Source organism: Vombatus ursinus, unplaced genomic scaffold (genome assembly GCF_900497805.2).
Source record: "Vombatus ursinus unplaced genomic scaffold, bare-nosed wombat genome assembly UNPS02014781.1, whole genome shotgun sequence".
NCBI lineage: Eukaryota > Metazoa > Chordata > Mammalia > Diprotodontia > Vombatidae > Vombatus > Vombatus ursinus.
Genome location: NW_020954559.1, coordinates 13,931,875 through 13,955,235, shown reverse-complemented (window position 1 = coordinate 13,955,235; position 23,361 = coordinate 13,931,875). Strand labels below are relative to the sequence as shown.

General features: G+C 37.8%; 1 protein-coding gene across 8 annotated transcripts in view; it reads right to left on the bottom strand.

The window, feature by feature from the left end:
• Positions 1–15,818: 15,818 nt before the first annotated feature.
• LOC114046234 (guanine nucleotide exchange factor DBS-like) overlaps positions 15,819–23,361 on the bottom strand; it is a 366,695-nt gene continuing 359,152 nt past the window's right edge. For 5 of the 8 annotated variants that reach the window (XM_027866484.1, XM_027866477.1, XM_027866478.1 and 2 more), the window contains 4 exons: positions 19,300–19,421; positions 18,207–18,322; positions 18,012–18,115; positions 15,819–17,868 (listed from right to left, as the gene is read on the bottom strand). In XM_027866484.1, the coding sequence (XP_027722285.1) occupies positions 17,783–17,868; positions 18,012–18,115; positions 18,207–18,322; positions 19,300–19,421 (428 nt within the window). In that variant the 3' untranslated portion in view covers positions 15,819–17,782. Of the gene's footprint in view, positions 17,869–18,011; positions 18,116–18,202; positions 18,323–19,299; positions 19,422–21,824; positions 21,906–23,361 lie in introns of those variants that run through there. The other 3 variants (XM_027866483.1, XM_027866479.1, XM_027866482.1) reach the window with 2 other exon arrangements.

Here is a 23,361-nt window from a genome sequence, read left to right as displayed (position 1 = left end):
ATGTGGGTATATGCGTATGTCATTCTTATTGATGGCTTCCTTTGTATATAAGCCCCATAATGGAGTCTCTGGTTCAAAGGATGTGGACATTTTAGTACCTTTATTTACAATTCCAAATTGCTTTCCATTATACCATTTCACAGCCCCAGCAACAATGTATTAGTGTAGCCTTTCTACAAATCCTCCAATGTTGACAGTTGCCATTTTTTTGTCATTTTTTTGTGAGATGAAACCCCAAGGTGGTTTTGATTTTCATTTCTCTTGTTAGTGATTTGGAGCATTCTTTCACCTGTAAATACTTTGTGAATTCTTTTGACAACTGTTTGTTTACATCCTTTGACCACTAATGACCACTGGGGAATATCTATCAGTCATATACTTGTGTGTATGCGTATATGTGTATACATATATTTGCTTCCATATAGATGTAGTTTAAACATGTTGGATAGCAAGCCCTTATTAGAGAAATCTGATGCAAAGATTTTTTCCTCATTCAGATACTTTTCTTCTTATCTTAGTGTATTTATATTGTCCATGCAAAAATTTTTTTGGTTTCATGTAATCAAAATTATCTATTTTATCTTTTGTAATTACCTCTTTCTCTTGTTTGGTGAAGAATATATCTCTTACCCATGGCTGTGAGATGCATATGATCATCTTCACTTCTAATTTTTTTTATAACATGATCTTTAACATTAAGATCATGTATCCATTTAGAAAGTATTGTAGAATATGATATAAAATGTTGGTATAAGCATCATTTCTATCAGATTATTTTCCAGTTTTCCCAGTAGTTTTTTTTTTTAATCAAATAAGGATTTTTTCATAGGTAATTGCTTTTTTCCACTTTATCAAACATTGGATTATTGACTTTCATTATTTCTAATTTTTCCTTGTCTAGTCTGTTCCATTGATCTGTCTCTCTATTCTTTAACCAATAGCACACGGTTTTGATGACTGCTACTTTATAATATAGTGTGAGATCTAGAAGTACTATACTTCCTTTGTCTCTACCTCTTTTTATAAATTCCTTTAATATTCTAGAGCTTTTGTTTTTCCAAATCAGTTTGGTTATTATTTTATCAAGTTATAACATATCCCCTTGGTAATTTGATTGGCATAACATTAAAAGTGTACATTAACACTTGAAAACATAGAAATAAACAGAGACTTTCTTAAAATAAGTAGTGTCTATCAAAGAGCAAGCATGATATGTAATGGGGATAAATTTTAATGGGGATAGAAGCCTTCCCAATGAAATCAAGAATGAAACAAAGATGTTCATTATTGCCACTGTTATTCAACATTGTATTAAAAATGCTAACTACAGCAATAAGACAAGAAAAAGAAATGGAAGGAATAAGAATAAGCAACGAGGAAACAAAACTATCACTCTTTGCAGATAATATGATTAGAGAACCCCAGAGAATCATCTAAAAAGCTAGTTGAAGCAATAAACGACTTTAGGAAAGTTGTAGGGTGTAAGATAAACCCACATAAATAATTAGCATTTTTATATATTACAAACAAAACAGCAGGAATAGATAGAGAAATTCTATTTAAAATAACTGCATATAAGCATGCTGATGGCAGTGACATTGTCTTGTACCTCTATTTCCCCAGTGCCTATCAACTGTTCCCTGCAATAGTAGGTATTAGATAAATTAATGTTTGTCAAAATATTAATTGTACATTTTTTGTTGAAGTGCTTGAAGATGCTTGAAGTCTGTGCTAAGTACTTTTTAACAGTTTGTCTTTTCTTTAAAAATCTTATTTATGTTTTTAATTTGCACTCTGCAGAAAGGATTGAATAAAGGTAAATTTCAACTGTGAAAAAAAATAAAATAGCTGTAGACGGTATAAAATACTTGGGAGTCTACCTACCAAGACAAATCCAGGACTTTGTAAACATAATTACAAAACACTTTTCACACAAATAAAGACAGATCTAAACAACTGTAGAAATATTAATTGTTCATGGGTGGGCTGAGCCAATAAAATAAAAATGATACTTCTACCTAAATTAATTTACTTATTCAGTGCCACACCAATCAATTACCAAAGAATTGTTCTGTAGAGCTAGAAAAAAATAATAATATTGATCTAGAAGAACAAAAGGTCAAGAAAATTGAGAAAATCAATGTAAAAAAATGCAAAGGAAGATGGCCTAGCAGTACCAGATTTTAAACTATATTATAAAGTAGTAATCATCAAAATCTGGTACTGGCTAAGAAATAGAGTAGTGGATCAGTGGAATAGATTAGGTATACAATGTACAGTAATAACCAACCTAGTAGCCTGGTGTTTGACAAGCCTAAAGATCTATTCTTTTGGGGCAAAAACTCATTATTTGATAATAATTGCTGGGGAAACTGGAAAGCAGTGTGGCAGAAATAAGGCATAGATTGATATCCCACACTTATACCAAAAAAAGGTCAAAATATGAGTTAGACATAAAAGAGTGATATAAGCAAATTAGGGGTCATGGACAATTTTAGGGGTCATCAGACAATTTGTCTGATCTATGGATACAGTAAGAGTTTATTAGCAAAATAAGATATAGGATCGTGGACAATAAAATGCATAATTTTGATTACATGAAATGAAAAGTTTTTTGCACAAACACAATGAATGCAGTCAATTAAAAGGAAAGCAGGAAACTGGGGGAAAAATACAACAGTTTTCTCTGATAAAGTTATCATTTCTCAAATACATAGGAAACTGAGCCAAATTTACAAAAATAAGAGCCATTTCCCAATTGATAAATGGTCAAAGGATATGAACAGGTAGTTTTCATAAGGAATTAAAACTATCTATAGTCATATAAAAATACTCTAAATCACTGTTGATTAGAGAAAAGCAAATTAAAACAACTCTAAGGTATTACCTCACACCTATCAGATTGGGTAACATGACAAAAAAAAGACAAATGACAAATGCTGAGGAAGGAATGTGAAAAAATAGAGACACTAATGCATTGTTGATAGAATCCAACCATTCTGGAGAACAATTTGAAACTATGCTCAAAGGGTTGTAAAAGTGTGTGTACCCTTTGACCCAGTAATACCACTACCAGGTCTATATCCCAAAGAGATCAAAGGAAAAGGACCTATGTGTACAAAAATATTTATAGTGCCTCTTTTTATGGTGGCAAAGAATTGAAAATTCAGGATATGCCCATCAATTGGAGAATGATTGAACAAGTTGTCATATATGGTTGTGACAGAATACTATCGTGATATAAGAAATGATGAGGGGGATAGTTTCAGAAAAACCTGGGAAGGCTTATGTGAACTGATACAAAATGAAGTGAACAGAACCAGGAGAACATTGTACATAGTAACAATAATATTGTAAGAATGATCAACTGTGAAAGACTTAGCTTCTCAAGGCAATGATCCAAGATAATTCCAAGGGATCCATGATGAAAAATGCAATCCACCTCCAGAGAGAGAACGGAAGAATTCTGAGTCCAGTTTGAAATATACTTTTTTCCACTTTATTTTTTTCACTTTTTGGGGGAGCAACATGATTAATATGAAAATGTTTTGCATAACTTTCATGTATAATAAATATCATGTTGCTTGTCTTATCAAAGGGTGGGGGAGGAACTGGAGGAAGGAAGAGAATTTGGAACTTAAATTTTTTTTTAAAATGTTAAAAACAGGGGGCAGAGTCAAGATGGCGGAGGGAAGCAGTGACTGTCTTGAGCTCTCTCCCAAAGCCCTCCAAATACCTAAAAAAATGGGTCTAAACACATTCTAAAGCAGCAGAACCCACAAAAAGACAGAGTGAAACAAATTTCCAGCCAAAGACAGCCTGGATGGTTGATCAGAAAGGTATATGGCGCTGGGCAGGGAGAGGAGCCCAGTGCAGCGTGGGCACAGCGAACCTGGAGCAGGCCTCAGAGGACTGAATTGCTGGCAGCTGTGCCAGTTACCAGACTTCTTAACCCATGAATGCCAAAGACAACTTAGAAGGTCAGTGGGAAAAGTCTGTGACGATGGTGAGAGAGGAGCTAGGTCTCAGCTGCAAGTCTCAAGCACGGCCTGGGGCCGTGGCTTTCCCCTGAGCTTCTGGCCCACAGATTGAGGGGGAATCGAGTGGCTGATCAGAGGGGGATTGCAGGAATCTCTTTGCCAGTGCTGAGGCAGGAATCTCTTGCTCTAGCGGTGCTTGGATCTGGGTCACGGTTCTGAGGAGCAGTCCTGAGGCGAGGAGGAACGCTGTGTGGTGGAGCTTGTTGTGGTGGTGGAGAGAAAACACCTCGCCCCTTATCATACCACGTTGGAAGAACTGAAAATTTACAGGTCCCTAGAAGTACCTCTGAAAACAGCTGTACAAAACTGAAGCTTGGGAGAGTACACTCTTCACATTGGAAGCAGACTTTTACCTTAACAAAGAGTTTAAAACTCAAGTAATTGGTTGGGATCATGAGTAAGCAGAGCAAAAAGAGTCAGACTATATTATCTTACTTTGGTGACAAAGAAGATCAAAACATACAACCAGAAGAAGACAACACAGTCAAAGCTCCTACATCCAAAGCCTCCAAGAAAAATATGAATCAGTCCCAGGCCTTAGAAGAGCTCAAAAGGGATTGAGAAGCAAGTAAGATGAGTACAGGAAAAACTGGGAAGATAAATGAGAGTGATGCAAGAAAATCAGGAAAAACTAGTCAACAGCTTGCTAAAGGAGACCCAAAAAAATACTGAAGAAAATAACACCTTAAAAAATAGCCTAACCCAAATGGCAAAAGAGGTCCAAAAAGCCAAATGAGGAGAAGAATGCCCTAATTAGCAAAATTGACCAAATGGAAAAGGAAGTCCAAAAGATTACTGAAGAAAATACTTTGTTAAAAATTAGAATAGAGCAATTGGAAGTTAGTGACTTTATGAGAAATCAAGACACTGTAAAACAAATTCAAAAGAATGAAAAATTAGAAAACAATGTGAAATATCTCATTGGAAAAACAACTGACATAGAAAATCAATCCAGGAGAGAGAATTTAAAAATTATTGGACTATCTGAAAGCCATGATCAAAAAAAGAGCCTCGACATCATCTTTCAAGAAATTATCAAGGAAAACTGCCCTGATATTTTAGAACCAGAGGGCAAAATAGAAATTGAAAGAATCCACCAATCTCCTCCTGAAAGAGATCCCCAAAAGAAAACTCCTAGGAATATTGTAGCCAAATTCCAGAGTTCCCAGGTCAAGGAGAAAATATTACAAGCAGCCAGAAAGAAAGAATTCAAGTATTGTGGAAACACAATCAGGATAACACAAGATTTAGAAGCTTCTACATTAAGGGACCACAGGGCATGGAATATAATATTCCAGAGAGCAAAGGAGATAGGATTACAACCAAGAATCACCTACCCAGCAAAACTGAGTATAATCCTGCAGGGGAAAAAATGGTCATTCAGGGAAATAGAGGACTTTCAAGCATTCTTGATGAAAAGACCAGAGCTGAATAGAAAATTTGATTTTCAAATACAAGACTCGAGTGGAACATGAAGAGGTAAAAAAGAAAGAGAAAATCATAAGACACTTATTAAGGTTTAACTGTTTACATTCCTACATGGAAAGATGACATTTGTAACTCATGAGACCTTTGTCAGTATTAGGGTAGTTGGAGGGAAAAAAATTATGTGCATGTATATATAGATATAGATAGAGGGCACAGGGTGAGTTTAAAATGAAGGGGTCATATCTGGAGAATAAAATTAAGGGGCAAGAGAGGAATGTATTAGGAGAAGGAGAAAGGGAGAGGTAGAATGGGGTGAATTATCCCACAAAAAAAAAAACCCAGAAAAGAAAAGGTTCTTACAGTGGAGGGGAAGTGGGGGAAGGTGAGAGGGAATGAGTGAATCTTATTCTCATAGGGTTTGACTTAAGGAGGGAATAATATACACACTCAATTGGGTGTGGAAATCTGTCTTACCCTACAGGAAAATAGGGAGGGAAGGGGACAAGAGAGTAGAGGATGATAGACAGGAGGGCAGATTGGGAAAGGGAGTAATCAGAAGCAAATACTTCTGAGGAGGGACAGGGTCAAAAGAGAGAATAGAATAAATAGGTGGGTGGGATAGGATTAAGGGAAATAGAGTTAGTTTTTCACAGCATATCTACTATGGAAGTGTTTTGCATAACTGCACATATATAACCTATATTTAGTTGTTTGCCTTATCAATGACGGTGGGTGGGGAGGGAGGAAGGGAGAAAGTTTGGAACCCAAAGTTTCAAAAACACATGCTTAAAAAAAATGTTTTCACATGCAACTGGGAAATAAGAAATACAGGAAATGGGGTGCAGAAATCCATCCTGCTGTATAGGAAAATTGAAGGGGAAGGGGATGAGAGAAGTGGGGAAGAGATAGAAGGGAAGGCAGACTAGGGGAAGGGGTATTTAGAATGCATGCCATCTTGGGGTGGGGCGAGATGGGGTGAAAATTTGGAACTCAAAATCTTGTGGAAGTACATGTTGAAAACAAAAAAATAAATAAAAATTACCATAAAAATAAAAAAATTAAAAAAATGTCAAAAACAAATAAGTCAAGGTTCAAGAAGAAAACTGTAAATTAACTCTGGTAGTATCAAAATTTTTATTATGTTGGTGTGGACTTGCCATGAACATTGAATATTCCTCCAGTTATTTAAGTTCTTTATTTTCTTAAGGAGCACTTTGTAACTCAATCTATACAAGTCTTTTGTGTGCTTTCTGTATTCTGTAGTTATTTGGAATGGGATTTCTCTTTCTATTATTGCTTCTTGCATTTTGATATTACTGAATAGAAATGCTATTGATTTTTAAGGGTTTATTTGTAGCCTGCAACATTGCTGAAGCTAATAATTGTCTCAATTAGTATCTTTGCTGATTCTCTAGTATTTTCCAAGTTTACCATCATATCAGCAAAAAGGGATAGTTTAATCTCATCTCTGCCTATCTTTATGACTTCATTTTTTTCTCTTGTCTTATTGCCTTTGCTAGCAATTCTAGAAGCATATCAAATAATAGTAGCAAAAGTAGTCATCTTTGCTTCATTTCCATATTTACTGGAAAAGGTTCTAGAGTGTCCCCATTGTATATGATGCTTGCTTTTGATTTTAGGAAGATGCTTTTTATGAAGCTAAACAAAAGGTCCTGCCCCCAACCTCCACATATGTCCCTCATTATGCAGCCCACCTCTGACCTATAACCTCTTCCTGGTCACCTTCCTTCCCCATTTGCCTCAAAATTTCCTCTCTGGGTACAAGCCCACCCACTCTCCCAGGTTCCCTCCCACTTTCCCCCAGGAATTCTAACTCCCCCTCCCTCCCAAGGCAAGCACCAAATCTTCAGAAACCCAGCACAAAGTCCTCATCACCTTTCGAAGAACATCTCTCTTTACCCGTAATGGCATCCATAAATGAAAATTCCCAACACCAAAACAAGACCTTCTTTCCCCCTATGTTGTTAGTCCTTCCCCTCCACTTCATACTTATTCCCCTTCAGGCTCGTTCTGAGAGAACACAAGAATCATTTTCCTCTCATAGCTAGCTCTTGATTTTACCTGGGCACATCACACACTTTTTTCTATTTTCTTCCTCCCCATCCCCTCTTCCATCTACCATTCTATTCTGTAATGTAGTACCACAAAAAAACCAAAACAGAACAAACCAAAAAAAAAAAGAAAAGCAAAACCCAACATTGACTCATTTGTTGATGGAGTGTTGCAAGATTCTGTCCATAATGCTCTAGACCTACCTCTCTACCATTACTTCCATCTGACTTCTGCCTTCACCCCATCTCCTTGTGTACATTTAGAAAAAAGTCTCTCTGCTGTCACTCTGCTGCTGTCCTAGTCTGTTATATTTGTTCACCCCTCCTGCATTTCTGTTGTCTAGGGTGTTCAAGAAACAAATAATCTCTTCAGATCTGGTTTTCTTTCTAAGAATGTCTTGAACACTTCCTTATTATTGAATGTCTATCTTTTCTTTTTTCATTTGTAGTTGAGCTTAGATTTGCAGAGTGGCTCACCCTTGGGCTAAATCCTGACTTCCATGGCTCTTCAGAACACATTATTCCATTCCTGTATGCATTTTTGGGTGGGTGTAGAATAGTCATGTTATTTAAAGTTCCTTTCCTTTGTATTTGAAGATCTTTCTCTTGGTCACTTGCAGAATTTGTTGTTTCTGAATTGAATTGTTTAATTTAACCACCACGTGTCTCAAGTTTGCTGCCTTACTGGCTTTCTTTTCCTTTATAGAGATGGTCTGTGGGTTCCTTCAATTGGTATTTTATTTCCTGTGTTTAGGAATTCTGGGCAGTTTTCTGGTATTAATTTTTTCTTGCATTGTTCACTTTTTTTGACTTGTGTTTTTCAAGGAGACCTATAATTTTTAGGTTGCCTATGTGTTCAATATCAATATGTTTTGCTTGAGTAGAGAGCAAGTTTTCTTTTAGTGTTACTGCTTTTTGCTTCCCTTCTAGATTGTCAATTATTTCTGTGTACTTAAATTCCCAATTAGCTGTCCTCTTTTGTTTCTTTGGTGAGTCTTTCTATCAAAGATTCAAGGTTTTCTATTCTGTCAATTATTTCTTCTGGGCAGGCCATAAATTCTGCTCTTATAATTTTCATTTCTTTTTTAAACCACCCAAGAACAGTGCATTCTTCTCAAAACTACAGGGTCCTCTGTCTCATCAAGTGTTGAGTCATTTTCTTTTGTTTTGTACTATTTATTAATAGATGCTGGAACTTGTTTACAAGATATGGAGGCCACTTTTCCTTCTACGGTTAACATATTCCCTGTTGATTTTTCTGCTTACACTTGAGTTTGAGTTTTGGGTTTTCTTCCTCCTGAGATCTCTGATAATTTCAGTCTTTCACCACCCTTTATTTTTCCCCTTTGCTCATTTATGACTCTCTCTTCTGAGCGTGTGTTCCCTGGGAGGCTGAATGTCGGCATATCTCAGCTTTCTCCTCAGGTGACTCAGGAGAGACAGAACTGGCCCAAGATGAATGCTAGGCTCTTTTACTCAGGCTTACTGGCAATGCTGCACAGCCCTCTCTTCCGAATCCCTTTCATAGTGTGCTGTCTTTTCTCTCTTTCTCAGTTCTCTGTCCTGGCAGTTCAGGGCACTGCAATCTGAGATGATTTCTGTCACTTCAGGTTTGGATCTCTGAGGCTCTGGGAGGAGTGGAGATCTGGGGTGTGGGGTTGAGTTCTATTTCAAGCTCAGACACATGTCTTGCCCCTTTTCCTCTGTTCCTCTGCTCTTGCAGAGATCTTTTGAAGCTATGGAGGCCTCAGCAAATTGTTGCACTTTGAAGCTTGGATCTCCAAGCCCTGGAAAGGAGGAGAGCCCAGGGTGTGGGTTGTTACCCCTGCCTTTTTTTATTTCAGCTGAAACATATGAGATTCTGCTCCAGTCCTTTATTTTAACTCTCTGTGTGTTTTTGTTTCAAGTGTGAAACAACTTGTATGTGTGTACACAACATATTGTTGGATTCTGGTTTCTTATCTATTTTGCCCTCTGCTTCCATTTTATGGGTTAGCTCATCCCTTTCACATTCATGTGGTTATTAACAGCATTTCCTTCCATCTTATTTTCTTTTGTTTATCCTTCTCCCTTTTTATCTTGTTCTTCCTCGTCTGTTTTGCTTCTAATCACTTCCTCCCTTAATCAACCCTCCCTTTTATTACTTCCCCCACCCCCACCCCATCTCTTATTCCCTTCTCTTCCTACTGGGTAAGATAGATTTCTATACCCAATAGAGAGAGTGAATGTGTACACACACACACACACACACACACACACACACACACACACACACACACTTCCCTCTTTGAACCAATTCCAATGAGAGTGAGGTTCAAGCATTGCCTGCCATCTCCCCATTTCCCCCTCCATTACAAAAGTTCTTCCTTGCTTGCCTTTTTTATATGAGAAAAATTTCTTGTACTCTACCTCTTCCTCCTCCCCCTTTCCCAGTGCATCCTTCTTTCTTACCCTTACCTTTTTTTTTTTTGAGATCATCTCAACATAATTGAATCACACCATGATAAAGTTCTTAGGAGTTACATATATTATCTTCCTATATAGGAATGTAAAGAGTTTAACTCTTTTGAGTCCCTTATGATTACTCTTTCATGTTTACCTTTTTATGCTTCTCTTGCGTCTTCTATTTGAAAGTCAAATTTCCTATTCATCTCTGGTCTTTTCATCAGGAATGCTTAAAAGTCCTCTATTTCATTAAATATCTATTTCCCCCCCTAAAGGATTATACTCAGTTTTGCTGGGTAGGTTATTCTTGGTTGTAATCCTAGCTCTTTTGCCTTTCAGAATATCATATTAGAAGCCGTCCATTCCTTTAACATGGAAGTCACTAAATTTTGTGTGATCCTGACTGTGGCTCCATGATACTTGAATTGTTTCTTTATGACTGATTGCAATATTTTCTCTTTGACCTGGGAGCTCTGGAATTTGGCTATAATATTCCTGGGAGTTTTCATTTTGGGATTTCTTTCATGAGATGATTATTGGATTCTTTTGATTTCTGTTTTACCCTCTGGATCTACAATATCAGGGCAGTTTTCCTTTAGGTATTCTTCTAAGATTTTATCATCCTTTTCAGTCACTAGACTACTTTCAATGAGCTGGAGAAGGAAATGGCAAACCCCTCTAGTACCTTTGCCAAGAAAAATGGGGTCATGAAGAGTCAGACACAACTGAAACAAATGAACAACAACAATAAAGAATCTATTGGATTTTTTTTCTAGTGTGTATTAATGAAGCTTTGGAAGTGCTGACACTCCATGCACAGAGGGAGATCACAACCACTCTATGTTTTTTTTTTATTCTGCATGATGCTGATCTTTGCATCTTATGATCTTTATGCTTCATGTGAAGCCCCCAGTAGATCTTCCCAAGAGGACTGATCAAGAGGAGGCTCAACAGACTCCTTAGGTATTTAAACTTTTTATTACCTGAGCAGTTGTCCAGTTGTCTTTTCCTTTGGTCTTACTAAATGACTTGCCTACCTGCTACATCTCAATTATATCTTTTAAATCACCTTTTGTATACAAATACCATTAGCAATAGGCTTACATATAACCACCTTGAGTCTCTCCATTGTCCTTTGAATCACTTGTAGTTCTCCTCCTTTGGACATCATGGTGCTTCATGAATGGCAGCTATAAAGCATTACTGGGAGTCTATTTGCATTCAAAAAAGATGAGTGTCTGTTTCGGGAAGCAGCTTGAAATTATTGAAAGTGAAACACAATATCCCAAATAAGGGATAGCTTGCTCTTCTATTCAATTCTCTGCCCAACTTTGTCCATTTGAAGAACTTATCTAAGATATATATATTACTGGACTAATTCAATGGGCTACTCATTCAAGTACATCATGTATCAAGTGTATCTCAATTTGCGAACAAGTCTCCTTTATCTATTTGATTTTTCTTGTGTGGCTTGTTAAGCTAATTCCTTTCCAGTGATTGTGTATCTCTTTGAGGACATCCTGTAGTTTTCTGATGCTTAGTACAATTAGTACAACTAAGAACCAGTAGTGAAGCTTTGGCAAGCATATATCTCCTTGTTTTCTGCCTTGAATATCAATAATCCAAGGAATCTTGTATGATATTAGCATGTATATCTTAAGAAAAAAATGATAAAATTTAAGATTTGTTTTCTGGTATAAAAAGGAAATTTATTTAGTTTAATCTACAATATAATGAAAGGAACTTGGATACAAGAGGTTCCATTAGAGTTCCCTGATGACAGTAAATGCTTTTTGCTTATATTTGTATCCCCAGCACAGTGCCTGGAACATTGTTTTTGTTGTCAGTTGTTTTCAGTACTGTCTGACTCTTTGTGACCCCATTTGGGGTTTTCTTGGCAAAGATACTGGAGTGGTTTGCCATTTCCTTTTCTGGCTCATTTTAGATGAGGAAATTCAGTCAAATAAGGTTAAATGACTTGCCCAGGATCATACAGCTAGGAAGTGTCTGAGCACTTGTGGGCCTGGCACATAGTAAATGCTTCACAAATGTTGGTTGACTGATTGAGGTCACATAGAGTCATCTACTGGTTATCTATGAAGAGCACTACTTGAGGGGGAAGCAAAGATATATAGCAACTGCCAAGGACAAATGCTGATATTTTCTTACCCGACTAATGTACAGATAGAGAAGAAAAATGGAAGCGAGCAAAGAAAATTCTGAAGATTTTTGGGAAAGATTCTGTGATTTCTGAAAATAATCTTTGTTTTGGGGAAGGGTTCAAATTTTCCTGTTCCATTTTTATCATCAGGTCACCTGAAATTATGAATAAAGTTGAATCATTAAGGGCTGGCAATGATTAGAAGAAAGGCACATGTTAGGAGATTGGGGTCAGGAATATGGAGGGCAGGATGTAGGGTGCAGCAGACTTAGTAACTGGGGAGCAAGGGCAGAAGAAGAGAGGGGCATTTTACCATGTTACAGGATCTCAGGCCATAATGGGGTATGCTAAGGAAACAGATGATCAGAGAGAAAAGTGCCTGGGTACTGGATAACTTAGATCCATTTGGCAGTATCGGCTTCTCTGCCTATCTGGCTCTACCATTAATTCCAATGACCTGTGGCCAGCACCTTCCAAGGTAGGGTACCCATCTTACAGAGAATAATGAAATGCCCACCATACAATTGCAACAGTTTCCAACTAACTGCAGAATCTTCGAGTCAATAAAATGCTGTTGTAGGGTTATTTTGTTCTTAATAAAGTTTACAGGCTTTCTTGCACTGGGGGAATGTAGAAAGTACAACACCCAAATGCACACAACTTGTAGTTAACAGATTTATTAAACTAGAACTGTCTTGACTCGCTGGAAGTTTCAGTTGCTCAACAAGGAAAAAAAGATTGTTGTTCAAAAATGGCACCTGTCTTAGATGCATCTGTCATCAGGCAGCTAGGTGGCACAGTGAATAGAGTGCCCAAACTAGAGTCAGGAAGACTTATCTTTCTAAGTTTCAAATCCAGTTTCAGACACTTACTAGCTGTGTGACCCTGGGCAAGTCACTTAACCCTGTTTGCCTCAGTTTCCTCACCTGTGAAATGACCTGGAGAAGGAAGTGGCAATCCACTCCAGTATCTTTGCCAAGAAAACCCCAAATGGTGTCCTGAAGAATTGGAAATGACTGAGAGGACTAAACAACCACCAAGTCTCTGTCCTCTCACTGGAGGTGTGCAAGCTGAGACTGGATGGCCGCTTGTTAGGGCTGTTGTAGAGGGAGTTCTGGTTCAGGCTGAGGTTGGGATAGATGGTGTTAGAGGTTCTAGGGTTCGTAAGATCACAGATTTGGAACTGGAAGGGACTTCAGAGACCTTCTAGTCTCTTTATTTTATAGGTGAGCAAACAGAACCAGGGAGGTTGAAATTTGCCCAAGGTCACACAGGTAGTATGACGGGTGGGATTTGAAACTAGGAGTGTAGTCAAATCATCTTTTCATTGTCTACATTCCTCCACAAGATATTGAATGCATACAGCATGGAAAGTGTTAACTTTTATTTGGACTTTGGTTTTAGATTTCTTTCATTTCACATGATAAAGTGAAAATCTGCCAATCTTTTCAGATCATCTGTGAATACACAAATTGAAAAACTGGTGTGAGGGGAAAATATATATATATATTCATAATATATACTTATAATATATATACAAAGGTTTGTTGCCTTTTGTCACATTTTCATGTCCCCCAACAAGCAGAGGAGGCCCAATGTCTTTGGCTGATGGCCTAGAGCTTATCTCCCACAGTGGATGTGGCAGTGGGAGCAGCTGACTGCCATCCTATCCTGTTGCTTGGAGGGCCTCACACTGTGTGCTCGGGATGTTTAAAAATAGCTTCCCCAGCAGAGATCCATCACCTGGGGTTTCTGTTATTCACACATCCCATTTCTTCTGGTCAGTTGGATTTGTTTACCCAAAGAAAGCTAGCTACAGGACAGCATTCCAGTTTTTCCAACACTTTCAAATCCTCACTTACAAAGCTCACTTTCTCAGTCTCCAAGTGCACAGCCTTCAACATCAAAATGTGTTTAATTTCTTTCTGTCAGACCTTTGGTTAAAGGATGAAAAAACCAATGTAGAACCCTGCTTTACCCTAATTTTTCATCCAAGTGACGTGACCCTGGGTCCTAAAAGGTTATACCAATGGGAGCATAAGCACTGTGGGGTCTTGGCTTGCTCAGACAGACCCATCACCAAATGATGAACTTTTTTGGCCAAAGTAACCCAGACTACTAAGGTGTGGAGTCATAATCCTTATTGGTCAAGGGAGTCAGCCAAACAAAATCATAGGTGTTTGAAGGTATGAAGTAAAAGGTAAAAAAAGACTCAGACTGTTCCAACTGGAAAGGACCTTAGAGATATCTAATTTAACATCTTTATTTAAATGTGAGAATATGGCATCCCAGAGAGGTTAAAGCAAAATAGTAAATGGAAGTTTGTAGTGGGTTTTTTTTTTTTCACCAATACTCCATAATGCCATCCCTATTTGGTTTCATGTTCTCTTCCTCTCATTATATCCATGATCATTTAACAAAAACTCATGGTTTGGTTTTTTGGGTCATATTGGAACAGAAATTATGAAACATTCATTATTGGACCAATAATAATTTCAGTGATCAGTTAAATATTCTGTACAGAGGTGTGGTATAAAGATTGCTGAATTCTGATTCCACTTTTGATACTTTGTGGATTTGTGACCTTGGGCAAATCACAAATCACTCTGAGCCTTGGTGTACTCATGTGCACAATAGCAGGATTGGACTAGATCATCTCTGAGGTATCTTCCAGCTCTAAGTCTCTGTCCTAGTCAAATTTTTGGCACAGTGAATGGAGTCAGGGACTAGGACTTAGAAACAGGTTTTTGGTCTAGCTTCATTATGCTCTCGAGAAAGTTAAACTTGTTAGGTCATAGTTCCTTCTTTCAGAAAAGAGAGATAATACTATTTGTCTCTAAGTTTTTTTAGGATTTTTTCATTGTCACTTCGCCAGTGCCTAACAGGGGTGAGAAACCTGCGTCCCTGAGGCCACAAGTGGCCTGCTAGGTCTTTGGGTTTGGTCTTTTGACTGAGTCCAAGTTTTACAGAACAAATTCTTTTATTAAGGGGATTTGTTCTGTGAAGTTTGGATTCAGCCAAAGAGTCGCACTTGAGGACCTAGAAGGCCACATGTGGCCTCGAGGCCCCAGGTTCCTCACCCCTGCCCTAACAGAATACTTAGCCATAGTAGGTACATGCTAAGCATTTCTTGAATAAGTCAATGCTGAGTAAAAGAGATATAAAGTTCAAAGAAATGTTATCCTTTCTTACAGGAAGATGCTAATAAAGGATGCATAATACTACTGCCTTAGCAACATAACGGTGTTAGGCTGTGCAGGTTCATGTTGCTATGACCCAGAACACCCTATTCCATAGAAATGAGATGATGGAACCTCCTCCCTCTTCACAATTTTCAATCTTTCCCTCATTTCCTTCATTGGAGTGGATGAAAGAGAAAGTATGGATGGGTTACACTGTCACAACCTACAGGTGAGTGAAAGGAACTAAAAGACCAAACAGACAAATGATTTCTCCAATGTTGCACAGAATGAGAGGCTGAGCCCTTCTAAAAGCACTAACAGCTTTATGACAAAAAGCAAAGAATGCTTGAACAAGTCCTATTTAAGGTTAGGTTTAGATGTACTTCGTGAGAAACTTGCAGGGAAAAAAACCCCCAAATTGTACTCTGATACAAAAGAAGACACACAGAGAATGCTATGGTGCTCTTTGTAAAATGAAGATATACATACAGCAAAGAGCTGCTGAAATTTATTCATCCAACCATAATACATACAATAAGGAATTCTAATTTTGTATGTCATTTACGTTAGCAGTAGAAAAAAAAGTAACAGTGAATGAACTGTGAGGTTTAAAGTGCTGAGATGAGATAATCACAAAGTAGCGAGGCTGCCGCAAGGAAAACATCCAAACAATAAACTTGAGTGGATTATGTTACATGGCATTTACAAATAATTTATAAACCTGAAGAAAAGCCATCATGTCTCTTCCCATGTTCCATTTTCAATACCGCACTTGAAGCAAGAGGTTTCTGGCTAAGGAGGGATTCACAGATCATAGGAAATGTGGAGTGATTTCCTTCTGATAGAGCATATGGAAAGCAGACTAGGAAACAAAAATCTCAATCAATCCCATGTTTCAGGTATTCATGAAGACTTATATTTATGGATTGTAAAGTGACATACTCTCAGCAGCATGGAGACTATAAATACAACCTTTACATCAATATTTATATATACACATATACACACATTAACATATATACATACATATAAAAAATATCTGCCCCAATTAGGTACAGAGTGTGTTTCAACAATCAGTAGAACAAGCGTTTTGTTTTCTGAAACACACACACATACACACACACACACACACAAACAAAAAACAGTGAGGCATTTCCTTTTCAGTTCTACCTTGAGCAAGAAAATTTTCTCTGCATTTATATTGATATATTCAAAGTACTGTAAAATAATGTTACATGGACAACCAAAGCTTTGTTTCTTAAGCAGAGGAAAGTTCTGAATTGGAATAGACCAGTTAAGGTCTAAGCCTGCATAGTGGAAGGCTAGATCTCAGAGAATCTCAGGCTATAATAAAGAGCACTGGTTGGGCTAATAGCCTGCAAAAATTGCATCTTTACCATTTCTTTAAAAACAGTAAAAAAGATATGTAAAGTAGAGAAATTCTTAAAAAATGGAAAGAGTTCCCCACATCTTTTTTTGGTAGAAAAAAATGATGAATATTTTATAGTTTGTATTTTCTTCTGGCAATCAAAACCAGCCCAATTTCATTCACCAACAACCAAAGAACTTCAGCTGAATGAAGTTACCTTGGTATTATAGACAGGTAAGATAACATTAGATTATTTAATTTACAAATATGTTTAAATGTGAACACTAGTAACAAAAAATAGTTCTGTATCAAAGGCGGTATCAAATTGGTTTTTTTTTGTAAACACAGTGATTCTTGGTAAAGAATTTGGTTAGAGGCCAAAGTACCACAAAAAAAAAATGACCACGAAATAATATCCTTAAAAAAAAATTGTAGAAGATAAAATAGTCCTGTCTCCAAGCTGTTGGGTCAGTGAACTGTTCATTTCTTTAGTGACCAATTTCAAAAGGATGCATATTCTTGCAGAAGACAACAAAAGCAGAATAACTGGATCAAAACCCCATTTCTAGTTATGAGACACTATCAACCCATAAAAGAATGTTCATTGAGAGTATGATTAGTAGTGTAAGTTTGCGTAGCCATGCTTTGTACAAAGCCTTGTTTTTAGCAGGGAATTCACCACTGTCCATTTCTTCCAACGTGGCATGATTGAACTGGTTTCTTTCTGTAAAAATTGAAATATTGTACATTAGGAAGTGAGTTCTGGAATTGAGACTAAAGATGAGAAGCTTCTGATGAGAAGCTTCTTAAGTGTCCCACGCTTCAGAACATTTCCTTTTATTCTTGCACCTTAGGTTGTTCTACATACAGCTCAGGAGCTTTTCCAGTAAATTATTTTCAGATTCTCAGAGTCATCTTCTGAATCTTCTTTTAATTTTGAAAGAAACTTCCCCTTCTCTAAGTAAATTCCAAGCAAGACAAAACTGTCAGAGGTACATGATGGTTTTCACTCCTGCAATTTCGCCATCAGAAGTCTGCACATGGTGTCCTTATTTCAGGAATCTTAATAAGTGAGCCCTTAGTTGTTAACCCTTGATGTCTGAGAAGGTGGCATTGCAACTCTCACTGCAACTTGAGGAGGAGCTCAAAAAGGTGGAACCAGTACCAGATTCTAGAGAAGAGGAAAATGATTAGGAGAATAAATAGATATTGCAACTGCTTTTATTTTTAACTTTGCTTTTATACACATAGGTATATGGCTCGTAATGGGAAAGCAGGCAACCCTGGATATGTATGTAGGCAGTATGGTCTTACCTGAGCTGCTCAAAGACTGAGCTGATTTTGAGTTGCCAATCAATGCCAACAGGTTGCTGGCTGGTACCCAGCCTTCCTTGCTGGTGGTCAGGTTCTTTACAAACCTAAGAAAGGTGGTGTCTGTCAAATGGTTCTATTCCATGCGTTTAAAAAAATAAGTCTTAAGGTAAAAAGCACAGATGACTTTCCCCTTACCAAAGTCCCTCTTCTCCCTCATGTAGCAATTCTACTATATCTCCACTTTTCACAGCAAGGGCTTCTGGACCTCCTTTTTCATCATAGTCGGCCACAACTGTATATTTGCCAGGAACCTGAGGTTTGGGAAGGAGGGACAAAAAAGGAATGAAGAAAGGGTAGCAACAACAACAACAAAAATTATTTATAGTATTTTGGGCTTGTTCTTCTGGATACAAGCAAAAAATACTTTTTTTTTGACAGTTTATAAATATATAAACTAGTTATGTTGTGAGGCAATCAGTAGGTATTCAGTGAACAGCTTCACCTTACTGTGACAGAGTATGGGGACAGAAAAGACTTTGGGACATGGTCCTGGCCCTCAGAGACAATAAGGTAAGGGTTGGATTCTAACATGAAACAATGAGAGCATAATATAAGGTGGTGTCAAATTTTGTGGTGCAGTTTGTATAGGTGTCAAGGAAGGGGAGATGAAAGGGGGCGGGGTGGTCTGGGAAGGTAAGAGAGTTGAAGTGAGGAAATGCAAGAGGGTGAAATCTGCCCATACTTGTGAACTTCAATCTCTTAATCAAATGAGATAATAACAATAAAGTGCTTAGTACAGTGCCTGTCACACAGTAAATACTATGTAAGTATTAGCTATTGTTTTTATAATCTCTTGGCATAAGGCACTCATGAGAGTCACATTTGAAGACCTCTTTGGTTCAAACAAATTACTACAGCTGACCACAAAAGTGCACATATATCCTCATGAATAAATCTGATGACACACTTTAGACACACTACTTAGAAAAAAGACCCATACTCCAATCAACCTCATGAGCCTGTATAGGTGTGCCCTGCTTTAGAAAAACTCAGGAACATTCTAATTTACAAAAAGAGAAAATACTGTAATTCACATTACAAAATAGCAACTCCCTGGAATTTAGGGTTTTTATTTAAAAAATTATTTGGCAGAGATGCTCCTGAGAGGACTGAGAAACTTGAATTTCCAGGTTTAGGGGCCGCTTCCAGTTAGACACAAATCACAGAAGTGAGGATGAAACATGTGTAACATGCCATGGCCAGAATGAGAATGCTTTAAAGGGCTTACCAGTTTCCTGGGTCCTGCTCCACCTTCTTCCTCTGCATCTGATGAATTCAGGGGCTCCTCAGTACTTGACCAGCCATCATTGTCTTCAGCAGCATCAAGGGAATAGGAAGTTTTAGTCCAACCTGATAAAGAAATAAGGAATTTAGAACTAATACACAAAGGCACCAACCTTGAGACAAAAGGGTAGTGGAATTTTAGAGCCCTGCATGGATTGGACCAATATGAGCTCATATTTCCAAAGACCTTCAAGTAGTACAAAGTATTTTCCAAATACAAAGTATTCTTGAAGTAGGTAGTTCATGTATTATCATCATCTCTACTTTGCAGATGAAGAAACTGAGGCTCAGACAGGTAAAGCGATATGCCCACGATCATGCAACTAGCAACTATCAGAGCCATAATATGAAGAATATTATATTTCCTGACTTCAAGATGTACCATGTCTACATGGACATAGTATTTATGAGCAAAAACTTTGAAATTCAAAGCCAAAAAAATTTGCTCCACATATATCATATCTTTTCCAAATTCAGATTTCAGAAATATCTGGCACAAGCTGTTTTGGGCTCGTTTGTAAAAATCAATACTGGGGAAATAAGGATTAAAAATTGACATATGTTACCATCTGCCAAGCAACCACAATGGAAAGGAATTAATTCCAGATCCCTTCTTTATGTCATTCTTTCTATCTGTGAACCCTGCAAAGTTGCACCTGCCCCCTACAAGGAAAGGAAAGAGATCCTTTCTTTAGCAGATGGGATTTCTTTATTAGACTACTTTGGTGAACACGAGTTCCAGAGGGAACTCACCAGGAACACATGGGATAGCTATACTTTTGCCTCACGTCAGAGATGCCCAAGTAAAAGAAAACAGCAATTTTTCCTAATCCAGTAGATTAATGAGAAAAAAAAGTCCAAGGAAGGAAAATCTAAGCATTTGTGGTTTTGGGGGTTCTTTTTGGACTGGATCAGTGGTTTTAGTGAAGTTGGAAACTATCACTACCAAAGAAAATTAGCATCTGCTTAAGTATTGGAGAATAGGTTGGGCACTAAGTGGTTAAATGACTTCTCCAGGGTCATATAGCCAGTATATGTCAGAGGCAAGATTTGAACCCAGATCCTCTTGAATTCAAGGTTATTTTCTAGTTACTATACTAGTGGTTCTCAAAGGGTGGTCCACGGAACACTGGGATACTCTGAATCTCTTGCAGGGTTTCTATGAGGTCAAAACCATTTTCATAATATTAAGATATCATTTGCCTGTGAGAATATACCTCCTCTTTTCAACGACATATCTGAGGCCAGATTTTCTTCCTATATTTCAACCAAAGCACTATAACAGATTGAATGTGGCTGTTTTCCATTAAGCCAGATTTGCAAAAGCATATAAAACAAAGCCACTCTTCTGAATAAATGCCTTTTTTTGTCTTGGAAAATATAGTTAAAAATGACATTTTAAGAATGGCACTATGTAATAGATTTGGCATTATTTTTAAATGAATTAATAAATATTAAAAAAATTATCAGTTTAAATTTCAAATACAGTAAATATCAGTAGATATAGCACACAAAAACAGAAGCTCTTTGGGTCTTCATTAATTTATTAGTGTGTAAAGGGGTCCTGAGACCAAAAAGTTTGAGAATTGCTACAATATACTATGCTGCCTCTGGAGTGAGCCAATGTCTCCTCAAGTAGGCAATTATGATACACATAATTGCGTGTGTGTATGTGTGTCCACATATATATACATATACCCACACATATACATATATACACACACATATATACACATATCTATATTTATGTATCTCTTCTTTTTGTTACTGAGATTTCAATTATGTTTTAGGAGGACAGGGAAACTGTTAATGTGAATATACATAGAAAAGCCCAAATAGCCTTGTAAAAAATACATTCTACCTGTTAACAAATTTAAGCTTAATTCCTGTGGGAGTAAGAGTCAGATCGTGTCCACAGGGCCATGCTGCTCATGATTAGGAACAAGCAGAAATGAAAAACAAAGCCATTCCAATTTCTTTTCTGGTTCTGACCCAACCAGAATACGCAGCATGCATTTCCCAAATTACACTCCAGTACTGTGGGCAGCCTGATTTTCACTGGATACAAGCAATTAAAAATAGGCAAACACAAATATTTTTGGAAGGGTGGTAGGGGCAGAGTTGGCTGAATCTCGGTACCCCGTAACTATTACTTGCTTTTAATCTCAGTGAAAAGCATGGCTTTAAAAGGAGATCAAAAGACCACTTTGTGCAGGTAAGGAGGAGACAGATAACAAGATGGGGAGAAAAAGGAGCCTCATTCCTGCTTACTCTCTCTCTCCTTTCAGTTTGACATCAGTCAGTAGAGTATCTTAAGTCAGCAAAAGAAGCATTCTAAATAGGCTAGTTATAGCCAGAAAGAGCCATAGCCATCCCCAATGCGGTCCCACTGCACACAGGATTAGAATTCACTCCAAATAACAGCAAGATTGGGGGCAAGGGCAGGGCCAGGCCAGTCCTGGGCTTTACCTTTCCTGTGCTGGGATGCTGGGGCCAAGTTAGATGAGCTGAACCACCTGGCCCTGGTCAGTGTTACTACTGAGCTCGCATCTGTGAAAGAACTAGGAATTGTGAGTTTTTCTATGGTAAATCTCACTGTAATTTAGCATGCTTTGGGGGTTCTACCTTTGGGAACAGCAGCAATTAATGAAATGGCAAGACAAAGTATTAAGTGGAAATTTATCACTAGCCTCCAACTCCTCCTTAGTTGTGAGTTCTAACACTTCCACTGTGGACCTGTCCATAAAAGGATGGGCTAAGACAGGGGTGGGGAACCTGGGGCCTTAAGGTCACATGTGACCCTCTAGGTCCTCAAGCGTGGCCATTTGACTGAATCCAAACTTCACAGAACAAATCCCCTTAAAAAAAGGATTTGTTCTGTAAAACTTGGACTCAGTCAAAAGGTCACACCTAAGGACCTAGAAGGCCACATGTGGTCTCGAAGCTGCAGGTTCCCCACCCCTGGTAAGAGGACTGGATGCTGAGGGTGAAGGTCTAATAGCTTTCTTTCTCTTACTCATCTCAACCAAGTTTTGTTATTAAATATTTTTAAGCATGGAACTCCTTGTCCAAACTAGACAGGAGGTCTCTGCTGTCAATAAAAGTGAAAAGACTACTAATTGGGCATTACCTTTTGCTGGAGAATAGGGGATTTAATTTATAGCAAGCTATTATGTACAACACTTCAATGTTGGAGCTCAAGGCACTTTTTATGTACAAGTGTTACTAATCTTAATTTATGCAGAAGTCTATAGGAGTCTGAGAGCATCTTTCAAAGATAAAAATACTGGTTGGGCCTAAAGCAGAGCCCCTGCTTTTCTAATGCCAAAATCCCTGCTTGGAGTACATTCCTTTACTAGGCTTGAAAATATGTGTAGCTGCCAAATGTCCTCTGGACAAATATTCTGGAAGCTGTTACTGCATTAAAATAGAGAAGGTAAGGAAAAAAACATATAAAGGTTGAAATTCAAACGTAATAAATATGAGAGAACATAACATGACACCATTCCTAGTTTTAGCCATAAACTACTATGATTTATCAGTATCCTATGATTTATGTATTTATTCTAAGGAAACTTCTGATAGAATAGTGCTTTAGATGAAGGGACCACATAGGTCTGCGCCATCTTTAATTTCTTCTTCTTCTTTAATTTCTTTAATCCGAGACAAATGGAAGAAACAGACTGGATGGGAAGGGCTTTAACTGGGCTAAAGTCTCAGCTAGAAGAGCCTAAGTGATAAGGCTTATAGTATGTTACCTTGTGACAATTTGTTTTAGGTGCTTAGGAAAGCTGGGATGTTTGTTACTCTACAGCTTGATAGAGAAGTAAGTAGAAAGTACCCAGCCTGAACCTTGTGGTGTCTCTGGAGGCAGGGTCTCAGTTTGGGATAGGAATGGGCCAGATTCAAGCATTAGGGAAAAATCTGGCTTAATAATAGGGCTGATGATCCCGATGGAACTGAAGTCATCATGTGATTTCTTGGATGACAGAACCAGAACTTTATG